Source organism: Xenopus tropicalis, chromosome 2, assembly GCF_000004195.4.
Source record: "Xenopus tropicalis strain Nigerian chromosome 2, UCB_Xtro_10.0, whole genome shotgun sequence".
Taxonomy (NCBI): Eukaryota; Metazoa; Chordata; class Amphibia; order Anura; family Pipidae; genus Xenopus; species Xenopus tropicalis.
Window position 1 is genome coordinate 47,504,546 of NC_030678.2, and position 18,410 is coordinate 47,522,955.

General features: G+C 40.1%; 1 protein-coding gene across 2 annotated transcripts in view; it reads left to right on the forward strand.

The window, feature by feature from the left end:
* The window catches only part of sgsm2 (small G protein signaling modulator 2), a 177,191-nt gene that overhangs the window by 50,639 nt on the left and 108,142 nt on the right, over positions 1-18,410 (forward strand). For both annotated transcript variants that reach the window (XM_002935293.5, XM_031896765.1), the window contains exon 2: positions 7,865-7,940. In XM_002935293.5, the coding sequence (XP_002935339.2) occupies positions 7,865-7,940 (76 nt within the window). The remainder of the gene's footprint in view (positions 1-7,864; positions 7,941-18,410) is intronic.

Genomic DNA, 18,410 nt, shown 5'->3' on the forward strand with positions numbered 1-18,410 from the left:
CATGTTGTGGAATATGTTAGTACTTTCCAAATAACAGTAATAATAATTTATTGTTATAATCCAGACTTTCATTTCAGGATCTAGTGAAAGACCGTACAACTGTCACCCCTGGCGCATCTCTGCAGTCACATTTGTGGATTAATTAGTTAGAGCCAAAAATCTCCCAGCTGGAACCCTGACATGTCCCAATTAGGGTTCATGGGAAATTTCTTCATCTGTCCAGCAAATTCATATAGAAAGATGTATGATCCATTCCTCATACAGGGTCACTTAGGATAATCACTAAACTGATATGATAATGGAGCTGTCATAGAGATCATAAAGGCTCATATGTTTTCCACTTTGCTGTCACACCAGATATAACTGGAAATGGGATTCTCGTCGTTCCATAAGGAGCCAGTTTGCCTGCACGATTAAATGGAGAGTCTGCATAATGTACTGCATAATGAGAGAAAACATAATTCTTATCAACTCACAATATAGAAGTTTCATGGCTTTAGAACTATATGTAAATGTAATTTCTATGGAAAGCACTACCTGCGGGACTTTGGGGGAATTTCTTAAAATTGGGAGAATGCTACTGGGGGACGGGAGACCGGGGGAGAACCACCATAATCAGTTAACTCCCGATAAAATGGGTGTAGGGGGGTTTGAAAGCTCTGGTAGAATGACTTGGCCTTCTCTATCTTCCTACTGAGTAGACATAATGAGACACACACATGTTCTTTCTAATAGTTGCCTGTTGCCGTAATGTTGTTTCTATTTGGCTACATCATTTAAGGAATAAAAAGATTTCCCAGAGTGGAAATATTTGTTTTCTTTTTACATAAAAAACAGATTAGTTCTTTGTTATCTGTGAGTCACGAAAAGTCATTTCTGATCTGTGATTCATTCTGTTGAGCTGAAGCTTCATCACGAATACCTATATATGTTAATTTCATTACTGGCCCTCCTGACGTCTGTCCTTAGGCCTGTTGTCAAGCTGCCTATTTTTTCCTCGTGAGGGTTATTAGTTGACTCCTCTTGGCCCTGTCCAAATGCATTTTCTCAGGACTCCGTGAGGAGGTTAATGTGGCCGTGTGCAGTTTATAGCCACAGAGCTGACGTTCACCTGGGAAGACTTATGCTAATATGTTCTTTAACAGCAAGAGGATTATACAGCCAAGGTATTATTGGGTAAAATTAATGACTAATTCTAAGAAATAACAGCATCTGAGATAGTAACTCTAAAATTGGTTATTAGCTACACATTTAAGTGTTAGCAGGATAGGGATGTCAGTAATAAGTTTTATTATTTTTATTCATGCAATATGTCTTATTTTTACGTCAATTTTTGATATCCAGCCAAAGGCTGTCAATCTTTCTGGCACCACTAGCCACATACTGACCTTTTAAGTGGGAGTACCTTTACACCTTTTGTTAACATGAGCCAAACAAATATACTATTAGACATCCCTTATCTCACATGCTTTATGTATAAACCAGTGTTTTTCAACCTTTTTTGGGCAAAGGCACACTTCACGAGGCACACCACCATTAGAAAATGTTAAAAAATTTAACTCTGTGCCCAGCAGCAGTGCCCCCCTAGTACACTGGTGCCCAGCAGCAGTGCCCCCCTAGTACATTGGTGCCAAGAACAGTGCCCCCCTAGTACATTGGTGCCCAGCAGCAGTGCCCCCCTAGTACATTGGTGCCAAGAGCAGTGCCCCCCTAGTACATTGGTGCCCAGCAGCAGTGCCCCCCTAGTACATTGGTGCCAAGAGCAGTGCCCCCCTAGTACATTGGTGCCCAGCAGCAGTGCCCCCCAGTACATTGGTGCCAAGAGCCAGCCCCCCTAGTACATTGGTGCCCAGCAGCAGTGCCCCCATAAGTCAGTGTGCCCCATGGCCCCCCCTAATACATTGGTGCCCAGCAGCATTTTACTTCTGCTCTTTGGTGGCTTCAGCAGCATCTTCCCCTCACGCTCGCCGCCTCTGCACTTCTGCCTACACGCGACCGCACACAGGCCCTTTTATAACGTTGCGCCCCGTGCGTACTGACGTCACCCGTACACACGGGGCGCAACCAATGACAGGGCCCGGATTTTTTTTTTGAAAGTAAAAATTGCGGCCCTGCCTACGGCACACCAGGCAACATCTTGCGGCACACTAGTGTGCCGCGGAACAGTGGCTGAAAAACGCTGGTATAAACGACCAAAATACCAAACTCAACACATTAGTAATATTCATGTAGGTATATGAAACTGTAAAAGATGATTGATGGGACTGCCAAGCAAAGAAGCCATGCACAGGCCAATAAAACCTGCCGGCTTGTTCCCTCCAGATGGATTGCTTATTGGCTATTGCATAGGGGCCCCTGGTCCTGCCTGGGGACTGCATTGGCATGTTGATGTGGTACTCTTCCACTGCATTGTCATAGGTCCCCATTATTATCCAATCTTTGGCCTGGGTACCAGATCAGATCATCCTTATTTCACCCACCGCCTTATCATGTATTCCCAACTTACTCTTTACCAGCTACTACTACTAATTTTTTTACTCATCTTTTTCACTCGCTTGGTATCTTGGTAGCTTGGCTGGACATGGTTTGTTTTCCTGTTGACATAGTGTACATGCTGCATTCTGTATGATGTAAGTCAGTATACAGTATATTGTAGTAATTTTTTGCCTCTCCATCAATTGAGCTTCAAGCAGGTCCTTCAAAAGCCAGCTTGCAAAGAAAACCAAAAGTTGTAGCATCATATATTGACAATTCCAGCTGTAGACACTTGCATAGTTGATAACATTGATTGTGGTATTGTGTACATTATGTTCCTCACATTTGGCACTTTTGGCATCACCATTATATAAAATAACACCCATACCCCTCTACAAAATGGTGCTGATTTAAAGGGTCAGGAACCCTAAAGACCAAATAATAGATGTTACTGAAGCCATCCTGAAATGATCTGATGGCTACACTCCTAAACTTTGGCACAGGCCCAATTTAAATTAGAAGACACACAATCAGAGAGTCTTTCCGAAATAGACTTACAAAATCTGAACATTCAGAACTTTTTTTTAAACACCCCTATATTACAGGGGGTGATTGGCCAAGGAGGTGCAAGACAAGTTTACAAGCAATGTAATCACTTTGGTCTTTTCCCAGGATATTACACATTAGAGGTCACTTACATTTCCCTTGTGCACAAGTGCTACAGTGATAAGGTGTGGCAAGAGCATACCACTTCATGATCATCGAACAAGCACTAGCGGCCCAGGGATATCTGAGCAGAGTCAGGGGGAGCAGGCAAGCTCTGTCCTTACAGAGCCCCATTGCCACCTAAACCTCCTGCTACTCCCCAACTCTAGGGTTGGGCGGGGCAGAAGCTGACATTTATATAAAAGGGGGTAATCTGCTGTTGAGGAGGGATTATAGGTGGGGTTGTCGGCTAGGTAGGTCAAATACTGGCTGGTTGGCAACCCTACCTAACTCTCAGTCAGGCAGAGGCCTGAAGCCATTCTGTATTAACAGAACAAAGTGTGCAAAGTGCAAACAATATGATCGATTGCTTGCATTTCATGCTCTGCATTCTGCAATGCAAACGACCCCTGCTGGGAGGCTTTGCAAAGCCATTGCAGAATAAAATAGTCACAGTTGCATATTCCTTAATCTAATTAGAAGAATATCCTTCCACCCACATAAAACCATGAAATGAACCACTGAGCCTCCACCAGCAGACAAGCAGGAAAAATTGACCTGTATCAGTAATTATAGAACAGCATGAGGTTTGGATTGGTGACGTAAACACACATCATTTCGCTGTAATTGCATTACATCTTTCCATTGATGGCACTAATTATAGGAAATCAGGTGAATTGCAGTGTGAGGAAATACCTTATTTTACAGACTGACAGTAAATAGTATGCTATCAACACAAACTGTTTACTAATCATATCAAAAAGCAAAGGAGATAATAATTACTGCTGTTTTATCAGTGTAGTTTTCCAGTCACTGCCTGTTAGAAGCCTAGCATTATTCTTGAGTACTTTAAACATATTAAAAAGCTACGCAAACATTGGTACTAACCAACATGCACTGCCCAGTGGTGTGATTAATGGGATCTGTGAGAAACCTGAAGCCACAAAAGCACAATAACCCATTATTGCAACATTAATCTTCCATGTGTGTAAGATAGTACTGGCCCCAGGAGAGGGAAGCTACCCACCGTGGTTGTAAGGAAAAGATTGGTGAGAATAATCTTGTCTTTATAAACAGAACAGCTAGAGGTTCAGCAGGTATATTTAATAAAAGAAGAAGTCCTTTGGCTCTGAAGGAGGGAACTATGAATGATAACAAGCTTCCGAGTGAGCATCCGAGAGGAGGCAATGAACAATTCACGTTATCTGCCTGGAGAAACATTTAGCTTCTTGGCTTCTTCTTCTCTTTCTGACTTTAGGTAGTTTTCATAATTTAGGGCAGGGATCCCCAACCTTTCCTACTCGTGAGCCACAGTCAAATGTAAAAAGGCTTGGAGAGCAACACAAGCATCATAAAAGTTCATGGAGGTGCCAAATAAGGGCTAAGATTGGCTATTAGGCAGCCTCTATGCACACTGTCAGCTTACAGGGGGCTTTATTTGGTAGTAACTGCACCGGCCCGAAACCCACAGGACCAATTGGTCGGGCAGATTTGGGCTGACATTCTCACAGGATTTGCAGGTTGCAAGTGGGCAACCTCCATGACCTTAGTCTGTCCCACCTCCGCCTCTGGCAGCTTCTATTTATAGGTGCACACCTTCCCCACCCGCCCCCTTTGTGACATCAGAGATGGAGTAGTTAAGGCATGGGTTTATAAATAAAGGTGCCTTGCTGGGTCAGGTTGGCAAGTGTCGGGTACGGGCAACTAAGGGATAGTACCTACTATATTGATCTTGATTTGGGGGAAGGTTTCTTTCCATTTGTATCCATGGTTGCCATTTTATAGAACAAAAGTAGGGGAGAATGTCCTAGTGCAGTAACCCATGGCAACCAAATCAAAGTTTTACCTCTGTTATCCTTACTGCAGGTGGATGACCACATTGGTTAATAGGAGTTGTTAGTTGATAGTGCTAATAAACTGACTGGAAAGGACAGCCTGGGGCTCATGTATGAATGCCAGCTAAACTACAAACATGTGCCTAAACTGAGTACATGATAATGATTCACAAAGGTACTTGCCTCCATTTACATTCCCCTGTGCTTGCTCCTTGCCCAAGAAGGTGAGTCCCTTCTGCAAGTACAGGGCATGTGTATGCAAGGAAGCCATGGAGTTGCCCTTTGCCTTGAGTAGATGTAACATCTAGGGCTCTGTTTGTTTGTTGCACGTACACATTCAAGTTGACTTTATCTTCTCTTTTCCTATGTAAGTGGGAGAAGGTTTATTTTAAGTGATGGGGCAGACTGAATTTTTAATGGCTGTGCAGAAAACATAGCTCATCTGCTGAAAAACCTGCCTTTTTTTACCACATTTATAAGGTGTCTTCTCACTAGATTTGGGAAAGAATTTGGATGCAACCATAAAACTTCTTGTCTGAAAAGCATTGGTTCTGACCCAAATCCAGGCAGTAGTAGCCACTGTAACAGTGCAAAATGTGCAGGTGCGGGATTTCCCTTATGAATTGCTGCATTTCTTTGGTCACAAGGACATAGCTGTAACATGAGGAGCATCTGGGATGCTTTGGCCCTGGCCGCTAATGGATCAATAGCAAAGCAAGTCCCTGAATGCACTGACATCACAGTCTTCCTTGTTTTCCAAGAAGCAGCTGCTCTGACATTTACCAGAGACATGTTTGTAAAGAGAAAATCTGTCATAGGGGCAGAGAAAATCTCCCCGAACTGATGGCCAGGATCTGTGTAGAGGAGACAAACTCCAGATTCTGTCACTGTTTATTCTGCTGTAGGCATGCTAAAGGTGGGAGAGAATTATACACAAAACATGTATCTGAGTATGTGGAAATATACACTGTGTAACAGCAGCAGAAAGAGGAGAAGATTTATTCAGCAAAAACAAAACAACATCTAGTATTAGGTACCAACAGGCGTGGGAGCAGGGGGTGCTAGTGCAGTGTTGTTACAGGTTACCAAAGAAAGAAATGTTCAGTGGTGTAACTAGATGTTACTGGGCCCCTATAACACTGCTAAACAGATATTAAATCATGGGAACTCTGGCTGAATCCCAGACGGCCATACCATCAGCTTAAAGTCTATAAAAAATGCGGAGCACTAGAGAGGAGCTGTAAAAACAGGATCCTTTTATTCTGTCATTTTAAAAATTGAAAAATGCATGTACACCAGTGGATCTTACCCTTGACGCGTTTCGTGGCCTCTCTACTTCCTCAGAAGCCTTGGATGTGTAAAAGGATTGTTTTTATTACAGCTCATCTCTAGCGCAGTTTTATAGACTTCAAGTTGACCACTAACTTGCATCTAATGAGGTTTCACTAGGGTGCTGTGTCTGCTTTCTTCTCCTAACCAAATATTATTGCCACCTACCTTTTGGGTTTGGGTGGTTTTAAGAGAAAGGATCCTTTCACAAGAGAAGTGACCCTTCTCACAGGGAGACACAGCCCTTTCTCTGAAGGAGAAAGCCTTTGGTGCCTGTGTATAGATCCCACCTAATGTCACATGTGTGTTAGATTTATATGCATATCTGGAAATGATAATCTTTATAATATCCTGTTATACAAATGCTTTAATTAACTTGTTATATTGAGATTATCCCAGAGGTGCTATTTCCTGAAAAATGCTAATGCTACCATGAAAAACAGTAATAGATACAAGATACAAGAATGATTTTTTAGTAGGAAAAAAAATGCATAAGTACGGAACTTACTCACCTTATGCACAGGTTAAAAACGAGTGCAATTACACCCCAAAACAGTCCAACACCCAGAAAAGTCTTAATACACAGATACAAAACTACAAGAGCACATTTATACAGTACCATGGTTGACTTGCTAAAAGATGTAGGCCAATCTTGTAGCAAGGAAAATTAATGTAGTCTGTGTATCTAAACAGGTCTTTTAATGTCTAAATTACATTGAAAGCTTTCAGGAACAAATAGACTGTATTTGTCCCTGGAGTGCCCCATAAGCTTGCAATCGGATTATCACTCATTGCCTTGCCAGAGCAGTACGTATGCAGAACACAAGATTTGCAATTGCAAAATAAACCATAAAAATAATTTATTTTGTTTTCCTTTCAGTACATGTAGTAGATGGACAGAAGAACAATTAACTAGTGAATCGTGCTTATTTATTAGGGAGCAAGAGTAGCAAAGCTGGATACATGTAATGTTGCTATTAATTGTCTGTTAGAGGAATCTGCTATCTGCCATTTGGAGTTTTTGTCCTGCTTATAAATACTGCTGGTTTGTAAATTGATTAATTCTGTGGTTGCTAAGATACGTAATTGGTTAATGAGAGCAGTTACATGCCTGACAAAGGATGTAGTTAAGCAAATAAATCAATCTATCATTTCCTATAAAGGCACTTGGTATATTCCAGTTAAATGGTTAGCAAGGTATATCCCCTCTTTCCTACCCAAATTTTGAGGAGAATAAAACTAAAAAGATGAATATTTGTTTTATAACAACATGACATTTCCATTTGCATTGAGTACTTCCGTGGTATTTGGTGCTTACCCTGTGTCCAATAATCAATACAATACACATTGTACAATACATTTATAAACATCGATTTGCAATACCTTGTTTTTAATAACCAGGGCTATTCTTATGGACGTAGACACCCCCACTGTAGTTTTGAATGTGCTTTATAGTTTTTGATTGCTGATGAATAAAGTTTGCTTTTGTATGTCCGGCTAAACTGGCTTGTTTCTTTCAGGTGAAACAGATAATGGAGGAAGCGGTGACCAGGAAGTTTGTTCATGAAGACAGCAGCCATATAATTGCTCTCTGTGGTGAGTGGGCTTAAGTGTTGTTCAGAAACTGTACAACTGCTTGGTGTATTGATGACGGAAAATTATTTTACTTTTTACCTGAGCGATTGTTTATTAATATGGGACAAAAAAACAAGCAGAAACGGACTGGCAATCTGGGGATTCTTCACAGTAATGTGGTGGGGGCTGTTTGGCTTCTGTGTACTTAAAATGCCTGGGCTTATTTTGAATCCCAGTCCAGACCTAAATCCCAGGCTGATAATAATGGGAGCAAAGGTGCGCCAGTTAGTGTGCATTACACTTAGCACTAAGTTCTGCTACAGAGCTACTGTATTCTGTGCACATCCATTGTAAAGTTCAGCTCATAAGGGTCCTATTGGGTTCTACCTAGACATGGACTCTTGTTTCTGCTTCATCTAAAAGCTTTTGGTACTTGCTTGTAACTCTTGAACAGCAGTTTTCTGTTTTTAATGTGCTTTACACCACTGAAATCTTGGTGCCCCTAATTGGGCTGACAATTAACAAGAAGCAGCTCCATTTAATCTCTATAGTCCCTGTAGTGATAACTCAGTTGAGAGAAGCAATATAGCTGATTTTATTTAGGCAGTATCTATACTGTTCTTAACAATGGACATTTCTAAAGACAATTCATTTTAAGCTATGTCTAAACTATTAGGTCTCACAAAGCAGTGGATGCAATTACTGGAGGATTACCTATAGACATTTTGTGTCCAAACTGTGGTACAAACCGCACTCTGCACCATACTTCTTCCATGGTCGCAGCCTAATCTCAAAGCAAATCCTAGCAGTTTCCCAGCCCTTTATTACATAATTTCTCTTTACAAATTCATTAAAGGGAATCTCCAACTATTTTCTGTTTTCTCTTAAAGCAATGTAACAGAAGTCAAATGTCCCTCTGGTCTTTTAATCAGCTGGCTTCTACTACATTAGAAACAGTAGTGCAGAGACAGACTTATTCATGTCATTTTAAAAGCAGTGGAAAAGTTCATTCATAATAGAAAGTTACAGTTTATATTACTTTTAGAAGTGGCTTCTTTATTTAAAGTCTATCATCATTGGATTTCAGCACCATGGACAGATCAAGCTGTTCTAAGCTTGAGTTTTATTTAATCAGTGTTACAATACAGGTATGGCACCTGTTACCGGATAAGGAGTCTTTCTGTAATTTGGATCTCCTTATTTTAAGTCTACTGAATAATCATTGAAACATTAAATAAACCCAATAGGGTTGTTTTGCCTCCAATAAGGATTCCTTATATCTTAGTTGGGATCTAGTACAATGTACTGTTTTATTATTACAGAGAAACAGGAAATAATTTTTAAAAATGTGAATTATTCGATTTAAATAGAGCCTATGGGAGAACACCCTTCCGTAATTCTAAGATATCTGGATAACGGGTTTCCGAATAATATATCCCATAGCTGTATTATTATCCTTCGTTTATATAGCACCAACATATTCCACAGCACTTTACATAGATTGTACATCATTCACATCAGCCCCTGCCCCAGTGCAGTCTAAGGTCCCTATAGGAAGCAGGTAACTTGCTTGTTTCATTCTAGAATATGCTTGAAAATGCACACAGACCTGGGGAGAACATACAAACTCCTTGCAGATGAGTTTCAGTGCACAGGGTGGAATCAAACCCAGGGCCATAGTACTGTCAGACCCACTGGTACAGGGATTGATGTATAATCTCTAAAGTATTGCGGAAATAAAGCAAAATAATAATAATGCACTTTTGCTCAGCATGAACTTAATAAAAAGGACTTGTTTTGAAAATTATTATTTTAATTTAAAAAAACAATTTTCATCCAATTTACCATCTAAAGGGACATTGCGGAATAGAAACACTTTTTATTTCCATTTTTTAAGAAGCAGGAGAAATCAGTTGATAACAGCAGGCTCTATCAATCATACAACTGTGACTTTAGGACTGTTTGAACTGCAAAAATGTGGTCCACCATTACTAATCCACAAAACTGGATAAATGCATATGATCACTGCGGCAGTTACTGAAGTACAAATCAAGGCATCTGACTGTTGCTGACATGAAGTTTTTGGCAGAGACTGCTGAAGAGCCACATGTTGAAGAACACATAGGGTTAAACAAAGATGGAAGGTCAATTATTATAGAGCTGTTAATAGTAAGATGTGGCTGTAGATGTTGTGGTACTTTTCTTTCTGTTTTTGCTTGAGGATTTCCTAAAATCCACAGCATTCCTTTGAACAGGTGTAAATTTGCTACCTGTGCCTGCCTATTGCAAGGCCTATTGCAAATTGTCTTAGACTTCTCCTGTTTACACCATAGTATATATAAATATTTAACATGTAACATTTGGAAAGGTGTAAATTATTAAGTGAAAGAAATAGCACACAAACAGTAAAGGGGTAAAATATTTAAAAATGTTGCTAGTTTAGTGTCCATATACTCATATTATTAGCAGCTGCTAGTTTCCCTTTAATATTGCCTTTGCTGTCCTTTTTGCCTGATAAACGGCTGCCTATTACAGAGCTGTGACTCTCTCCACATGTAAACAGAAAATCAGGGGCTAAGCAGAATTCCTCATTCAGAGTGCTCGTAGCCCATGGTGGTTTTTCGTTATTCTTTGATCATTTCCGCTTGCTAATCCCTCTTTTCTCATTTCTAATTAACATGACTCAAGCTTGCTTTTAGCAGCAGAGAACACTGTGCACTCATGCCTTGTATTCAGAACAAAGTCTAACCAGCAGAGAATGTGCAACAAATGGCCCTAAGTCTAGAAATAAAAAGGCTAATAGGCTAAGATTGGAAACATTATTGTTGCGTATTATGTACGTAAAGATGGATGAAAGTGCCTTGTTTTATAATGCTGCTTACACCAGTGAGGAGCAGGAGAACTTCAGAAATCAGAAAACTTTAAAATGCATTTGTATCTGGGCACCGTAATGCCACTCATAGCAGCCCTGTTAGAGGTATTTAGGCCAGTTTGGATGTTCACATACAAGGGGTCATTTCAAACGAAGGACACTGTGCAAAGTACCAAAAGGGCACCTTTTTGTACCTTGCACACTGCTTTTTGTACATTCTATTTCCAAAGGACCTTATCCTGATTTAGACTGCAGAAGTCTGCTGCTTGCCCTTTCAATAGAGCGCTGTCTATGTTAGGCAGCACTCTGTTAAAGAGTAAAGGGTGGGGGACGGCCTGTAGACATCCACCCTCCTGCCTCTTACAAATCTTCTAACTTGCATGCCCTTCAGAGGCATCGGGGGGGGGTGCATCAGGAGGTGCAGGCTGCAAAGGGGCACTGGATGCCAGAAGGGCAAAATACAGTTCACCAGAGGGGAACTATCCAGCCTTGTATTTAAATGTACAGGAATTTTAGGGGCAAATTTATATAATTTATTTAAGATTGAAAATAGAGTGAGCTCTATAGTTCTTAGTGGTTATTTTCAGGCTTCAGAATGCCAAAACTGCATCATGATGTTCTTGGTAACCTTTAGTTTCTCTTTCAGAAAAAGACAATAAAACAGTTAGCAACATTTCTCATGGGAACAGGGCTTGCAGGGTAAATACGTAATGCGTGCAAACTCCAAAAAAGCTCCAGTTCATACTGATTTATTATGAAGCTAAATAAATGCATAACTTATTAAAAGGAAACTCATAAAAAGGAATCCATGAACTCAGGGTAGTCCTTATATATATATGGTTTTTACAGACAGGGTTTGCCGAGAGAAAGGGGGTAGCAGACAGTCCTGTCAACAGGTGGGGCTTCCTACAAAAGGAGAGGAGATTGGGCAGGTTGGCATGAGTGGACTGGGACTTCGCCAGTTGAGCCCCACGATTCCTAATGGCAGCGCTGTTCAAATATATTACTATAAATGAGGTGTTTAGCCTTAAATACAGATGCCTTCTGGGTATAATCTCCCTGTGGACCTGTGCTGCATTGTTCAGATTATCGATTTAATTTATTCACCTTTGCGGAACACCGCGCACTAGACTGAATGGAGGATTGATCTGAAATTTGTAGTCGACACAACAACAACTGAATTGCAGCATTTTAACTGCTTGGGATTTTATCAGACAACTTAAAATTTTCTTTAAATGCCATTTGTTTTGGGCCCACATATTGGTGTAACATAAATGATTTGAAAATAGCATATAACATTTGGTAAGCCTAAACCCCCCAAAAAACATGAGAATAACCAATATGTGATTAATATGGCCATATTATACCATTTCTACACAATGGGCTAAAAGCCTGTTTGCAAGAAGCCATTAGCGTGTGCAGATTAATTGGCACATTCAGACCCTTGTCTATCTGTTACTTAATGTGCTTGTTAGATTCTTTGATTGGGCCAATGTTATGTGGGAACATAGTGTGCTCACTATGAATTATCTATGTATTTTTTCTTATCCGCAGATGTATCCTCCAGTTCAAGGGAATTAGGGCTTGTTATGAGGGAACAGCATTAAACTCTCTTTTTTATTTAAGGTAAATTATTCCCATTAGTTTGAAGGAAAATTATTTGAAATGTTATATTTATTGGAGCGCAATTAAGCCACTTTATTCCAAGGTAAAAAAAAGATCTGATAACATTACATTTTTGTTCAGTAAATTCTGCAATTCCACTGCACTGTTCTGGTAGTTGTGGTAGTTGTAGTTACATCCATGGTGTTAAATATGTTAGGGTCACTTTAAGGCTCAAGTGTTTTTGCAGCCAAATAAGGATGTTTTGGAATCTTTTTCTCAAGCATTGTACTTTTACAATGCTGGATGCCTGTTTAGCCAGTGAGAAAATATAAAGTTACTAGAATTAATATTTATTATAGTATTTATTTATTATAGTGTGTAAGCTAACATCACCTGTGATGTTGCCTATAGCAACCAATCAGAGCTTTGCTTTTGTTTTCTAACTTTGTAGGTGAGCTTTAAATTCTAATTGCTGATTGGTTGCTATGGGCTTACACACTGTAATAAATATGCCCCTTAGGGATGTATTTATTAACATTGGAAACAAAAATAATCAGTGATGTTGCCCATAGCAACCAATCAATTTGAACAGTCACCTACAAATTAGAAAACAAAAGCAAAGATCTGTTGGTTGCTATGGGCAACATTGCTGGTGGTGATTGTCTCCAATGTTAATAAATATTCCCCTTAAAACACTTTTTCCAGAGACTGATCAAGTCATTTTGATCAGTCAATTTTCCCCCTTAAGGTAACAATAAGAAAATGTTATCTTTTTTTTATATCTTCCTCTGAATAAACCTGAAGATCCTATAAGTAGAAATAATTTGAGGAAAAGTCTAAAGCTGATTGAGGTAGGATTATATTTCATCCTCATTTAGTCCTGAGTCAGTTCTATTCGTCAGCTTTCATCGTTCCTGTGTGCCTAAGATGCCGAAAGGTTATGGGCAGAACAGATAGTATTCTGATATTCTTCCACTTCTTATATTCACTTTTATTATATTATATCAGTAACTAAATAAGCATTTGCAAAATAATGCCACTAGAAAGCAGGACAATTCCATTCCCCACCAAATGAACGCAAGAATTGCTTTTAGGGTAAGTGGGTTTGTTATCTTAATGCCAGAGGCCTCCCAATACAAACATGCCGTGTCGTTATGGTAACTTGCGCCTGCAGCAGAGGGAGAAGGGATTCTTATCTGAGCAGTAACAACATTTACAGCCCTATGGGTTTGGCATAAATGATTTGTGGTCATACATGTGCAGGGATTAGCCCCTGGCTAATGTTATAATACTCCTATTGGTGTGTTACAGTATATTTTGAGTTGTTTAAGGAAAAGAAGCAGAAATTGCCCTGGTATTAGAGACATTATGCTGTGTGCTTTCTGTCTAATCATTAGCGAGATTCTGTTTGACCTGTCATTGCCATCACAGAGCAGCCACTCATTAATGTAAGCATGCATATTAGTTCATTCACAGCATCTAAAAAAGTAGTTAAAGGTTGGCACCACCTCAGTACAATGCTGCCCTATATAATGGAGTGAGCTCCTGTTCTCTAATCTGTTGCTAAATTATCTACAAAATGGAAGATTTGCCAGGGCAGCGCTTCACACTTCATAAATATTATATTTATTCAGGAAAGCATTCAGTATATAGTGCCGCAGCTTAGAGCACCCACCCTGTTACTTTATACATATTAACTTATTTTATTTTCTTAAACCACCCCTTACTTAATTGTTCAAAGTATAGTTAAAGGGCATCCCCTCTCTTAATTGTGGGCTCATCTATTTACATATTGCCAAAGTTACAAATTTGAGTGCTGGTTACTGCCTCCAACTTCACAGTCCTATTAGATTAGTAGTTGAAATCAATGGGGTGTGAGCATCTGCGCTGCAAAATATACATTAATAGGCTGCTCTCATGGCTTGCAGAAGTACCAAGCCATGTCTCCCAAGTGCACCGTTAATGCTTATATAGCAAACTTTACCCCTTATATACAAGCCAAGTGAACTTAAAGTGACAATTAAAGATTCTGGGACATTCAGTTGATCCCAATGAGACACACAGCATCTCAGCAACCTTTTCAGCTGAACCAACCATTTACTCACAGTCCAGTTGTGAGGCAAGCAGGAATACCACAGTTTTACACCCAGAATACAGGCTCCAGTGTATTTTCGATAAAATACAGGACTCGATTTTTAGTCTTCATCAGTAAAATGGAAAACATCTTAAAATCCACAGTGCTACAAAGAGCAGCAGAAGCATTTGCTAGCTTGGCCTCAACCTGTCTGCTGGAAGAGGGTGTGTCTCTGAGTTTTTCAGAATAGAATATATTATACTAACAACAAAATACAAAGCAGAATATATGAGACTGCAAGTGAAAGAGCAGAATCTGTCTCCTATATTACAAAGTCTGGCTGCAGTCTGAGCGCTATACTTGTTTTGTCTGTAGGCAGGAGCGCTTCCAGCTGCAGCTTTCTCTCCTGGCTGATCTATGGCTGTGCCATATTCATAAGAACTTGGTACTGTCTTGTGGCAAAGAAAAGCCTTGTCACTCTTATAGAACTTAAGATTTTTGATTACTTACATGTGACAAATAAGATTTTTTGTTTATTAAAGGGACTATACCAGTGGTGTGAAAAACTATTTGCCCCCTTCCTGATTTCTTATTCTTTTGCATGTTTGTCACACTTAAATGTTTCTGCTCATCAAAAACCATTAACTATTAGTCAAAGATAACACAATTGAACACAAAATGCAGTTTTTAAATGAAGGTTTACGTTATTAAGGGAGAAAAAAACTCCAAATCTACATGGCCCTTAACTGTGGTTTATCACACCTGAGTTCAATTTCTGTAGTCACCCCCAGGCCTGATTACTGCCATACCTGTTTCAATCAAGAAATCACTTAAATAGGAGCTACCTGACACAGAGAAGTAGACCAAAAGCACTTCAAAAGCTAGACATCATGCCAAGATCCAAAGAAATTCAGGAACAAATGAGAACAAAAGTAATTGAGATCTATCAGTCTGGTAAAGGTTATAAAGCCATTTCTAAAGCTTTGGGACTCCAGCGAACCACAGTGAGAGCCATTATCCACAAATGGCAAAAACATGGAACAGTGGTGAACCTTCCCAGGAGTGGCCGGCCGACCAAAATTACCCCAAGAGCGCAGAGACAACTCATCCGAGAGGCCACAAAAGACCCCAGGACAACATCTAAAGAACTGCAGGCCTCACTTGCCTCAATTAAGGTCAGTGTTCACGACTCCACCATAAGAAAGAGACTGGGCAAAAACGGCCTGCATGGCAGATTTCCAAGGCGCAAACCACTTTTAAGCAAAAAGAACATTATGGCTCGTCTCAATTTTGCTAAAAAACATCTCAATGATTGCCAAGACTTTTGGGAAAATACCTTGTGGACCGACGAGACAAAAGTTGAACTTTTTGGAAGGTGCGTGTCCTGTTACATCTGGCGTAAAAGTAACACAGCATTTCAGAAAAAGAACATCATACCAACAGTAAAATATGGTGGTGGTAGTGTGATGGTCTGGGGTTGTTTTGCTGCTTCAGGACCTGGATGGCTTGCTGTGATAGATGGAACCATGAATTCTATTGTCTACCAAAAACTCCTGAAGGAGAATGTCCGGCCATCTGTTCGTCAACTCAAGCTGAAGCGATCTTGGGTGCTGCAGCAGGACAATGACCCAAAACACACCAGCAAATCCACCTCTGGATTCGAACTGCTACCTGGTTGCTAGGGCAGTTTGGACCCAGGCAACCAGATAGCTGCTAAAATTCCAAACTGGAGAGTTGTTAAATATAAATGATTTAAAAAAAAGAAATAAGAAATTAAGCCCATTTGCAAACTGTTACAGAATAGCACTCTCTAGGTGAGAAACCCTTTTAAAGGACATGTAAACCCCACACACAAAAGTCAGTGAACAGCCTCTTTGAAATCTTTCAATACCTGTCACTCTGGTTGTCCAGAGGTTAATAGTAAGGCTGCGGCATCTCCTCAATCAATCAATTTCAGTCTCCTGCTGAAACCCACCCGGCCCCTCCCTCAGGAATTTGCTTTGGCTGTTGGCTTGCCAGACATGCTCAGTTGTTCTAAGCTCAGATTACTAAACACGCCCTCCAGTCTAGCAGCCAGTGAAGAGATGGCATTGCTGGTTCCCATAGAAACTCAGCTCTAGCTGGCTGCTTCAGTTTTTTCCTAACTTTCTCTCCTGAGCTCAGCTCAAATAAAGCAGAGCTTTTATCAGAGACAGTTGTGCCTGTGTGAGCCTGTATCCTTGATGAAATGTATGCTGAATAAGGGTCTGTGTGTGTATGCTGTTTGCAGATTTAAATGTAGCTGATGATGTATCAGAGGAAAAATGGCCACCGGGTGAAAGCTGCTATTTGCTTTAGGAAAATGTGATGGTGCTGGCAAGCGGAGGGGATATATACAGTACAAATGATGCCATTGGGGTGGGGGAGACGTGCCCATCTGATATACATTGTAGGCAAATGTAGGCTTTACATGTCCTTTAATGCAATAAGAGGTGTAAATACTCTATTTTTAGAGAAAGATTGTAGTCCCTTTTCCCCCTAAATATTCATTAGAATATGCAAGGGGGTTATGAACAGAACACCACACACATTCAATGCTGTTTATAATCATAATAGAAGCAATAAATGACCCTCCTGATTTGGCCATTGCCTGTACAAATGTCATACTGCTACACAGGGATACTATGTAGTTTTCCATGCATTAAATAAGGTCTCATGGGAAACATGCTCATCCCTGTTTTTCTGTTTTGCTGCCATACCTTCCAGCAGGAAACAGTTAATGCGTTGTGGCAGAATGATTTATTTGTACAATAATAATGTCGTTCTTCTTAAGCTTATTTAAGTAAGTTGACGCAATCGAAAGCTGGCATAGCCTCTCGCAATAAATTCCCACCATGGTCTTTAATTGGCGTGCATATATTTCTTAATCAAGCCCTTAGCTGTCCATGAAAGGTAATGCACTGGCATTTAAATATAGTCTAGACACATCAGCTTTCAGAGTCATAGCTGATTTCTCAGCCAAACCAGGAAAATATAAAGCTACTTAAGTGTTTTACCCTATACACTGACATTACAACCCTATATTAACCTTTATGTCAATTTTACTGCGCAGTTTTGCAGCCCATAAAAGATCTCTCTGGCATTGAAGGAGTTAATAAAGGGATATCAGATGGTAGTTGGGGATGGCATATGTTAATGTGCCAAAAGGGTAGTCATGTTTATCTTTATATCTCTCCAAATAATTGCAAATTACCAATAAAGGATTTGTTCCAGTGGGTGTTGGATTCTATAGTCATTAAAGCTGATCTCCTGATCTAAAGCTTAAAATGTAATGTGATTTGGGATTTAATTACCTCTTCCGCCTGGAGCCCAAGCTGATTTGTGTCTCCAGTCAAACGTTTATTGGTTTTAGTGCTGCTGCCATCCTTTATCCAGTCTGTTGTTCAATGAAGGTAAAATCACATATTAACCTTGCCATAAGTAGCGGTGAATTTGATTGGCAATGCCTGTAGTGATCTCTTTCCCAGACCAAAAATCAGCCACTTTAATGCAAATTTATGTTCAATGCATGAACCATATTATAGGGGGGTACCAGTGGGGACAACAGTACAAGCAGCTTCCAGGGGTCCATGAAATATAAAGACAACTGTTCAGGTCCTTAATTATGTGTGCAAAACAGTTACCATAAACAGTATTTGTGGGATGGGGCTTATTATTTTATGCCACATCTGAGTGTTAAGGCAATACACCTACACAATGTGAGCTGGGCGCAGTCAGGTGAAGGTTTAATGAAGCCCAGAACATTTACAGGGGGTTCAGTTGTGCATTGGATTTTCCACTCCCTTCTGATAAATCATCCCCAGTCCCTAAAAGGCATACTATATTATAGAATATTAGTCAGACATCTAACCCAAAACATGTGCTGGCGGATACAGAGTAGTGATGCTCTGTGTCAGTGAGG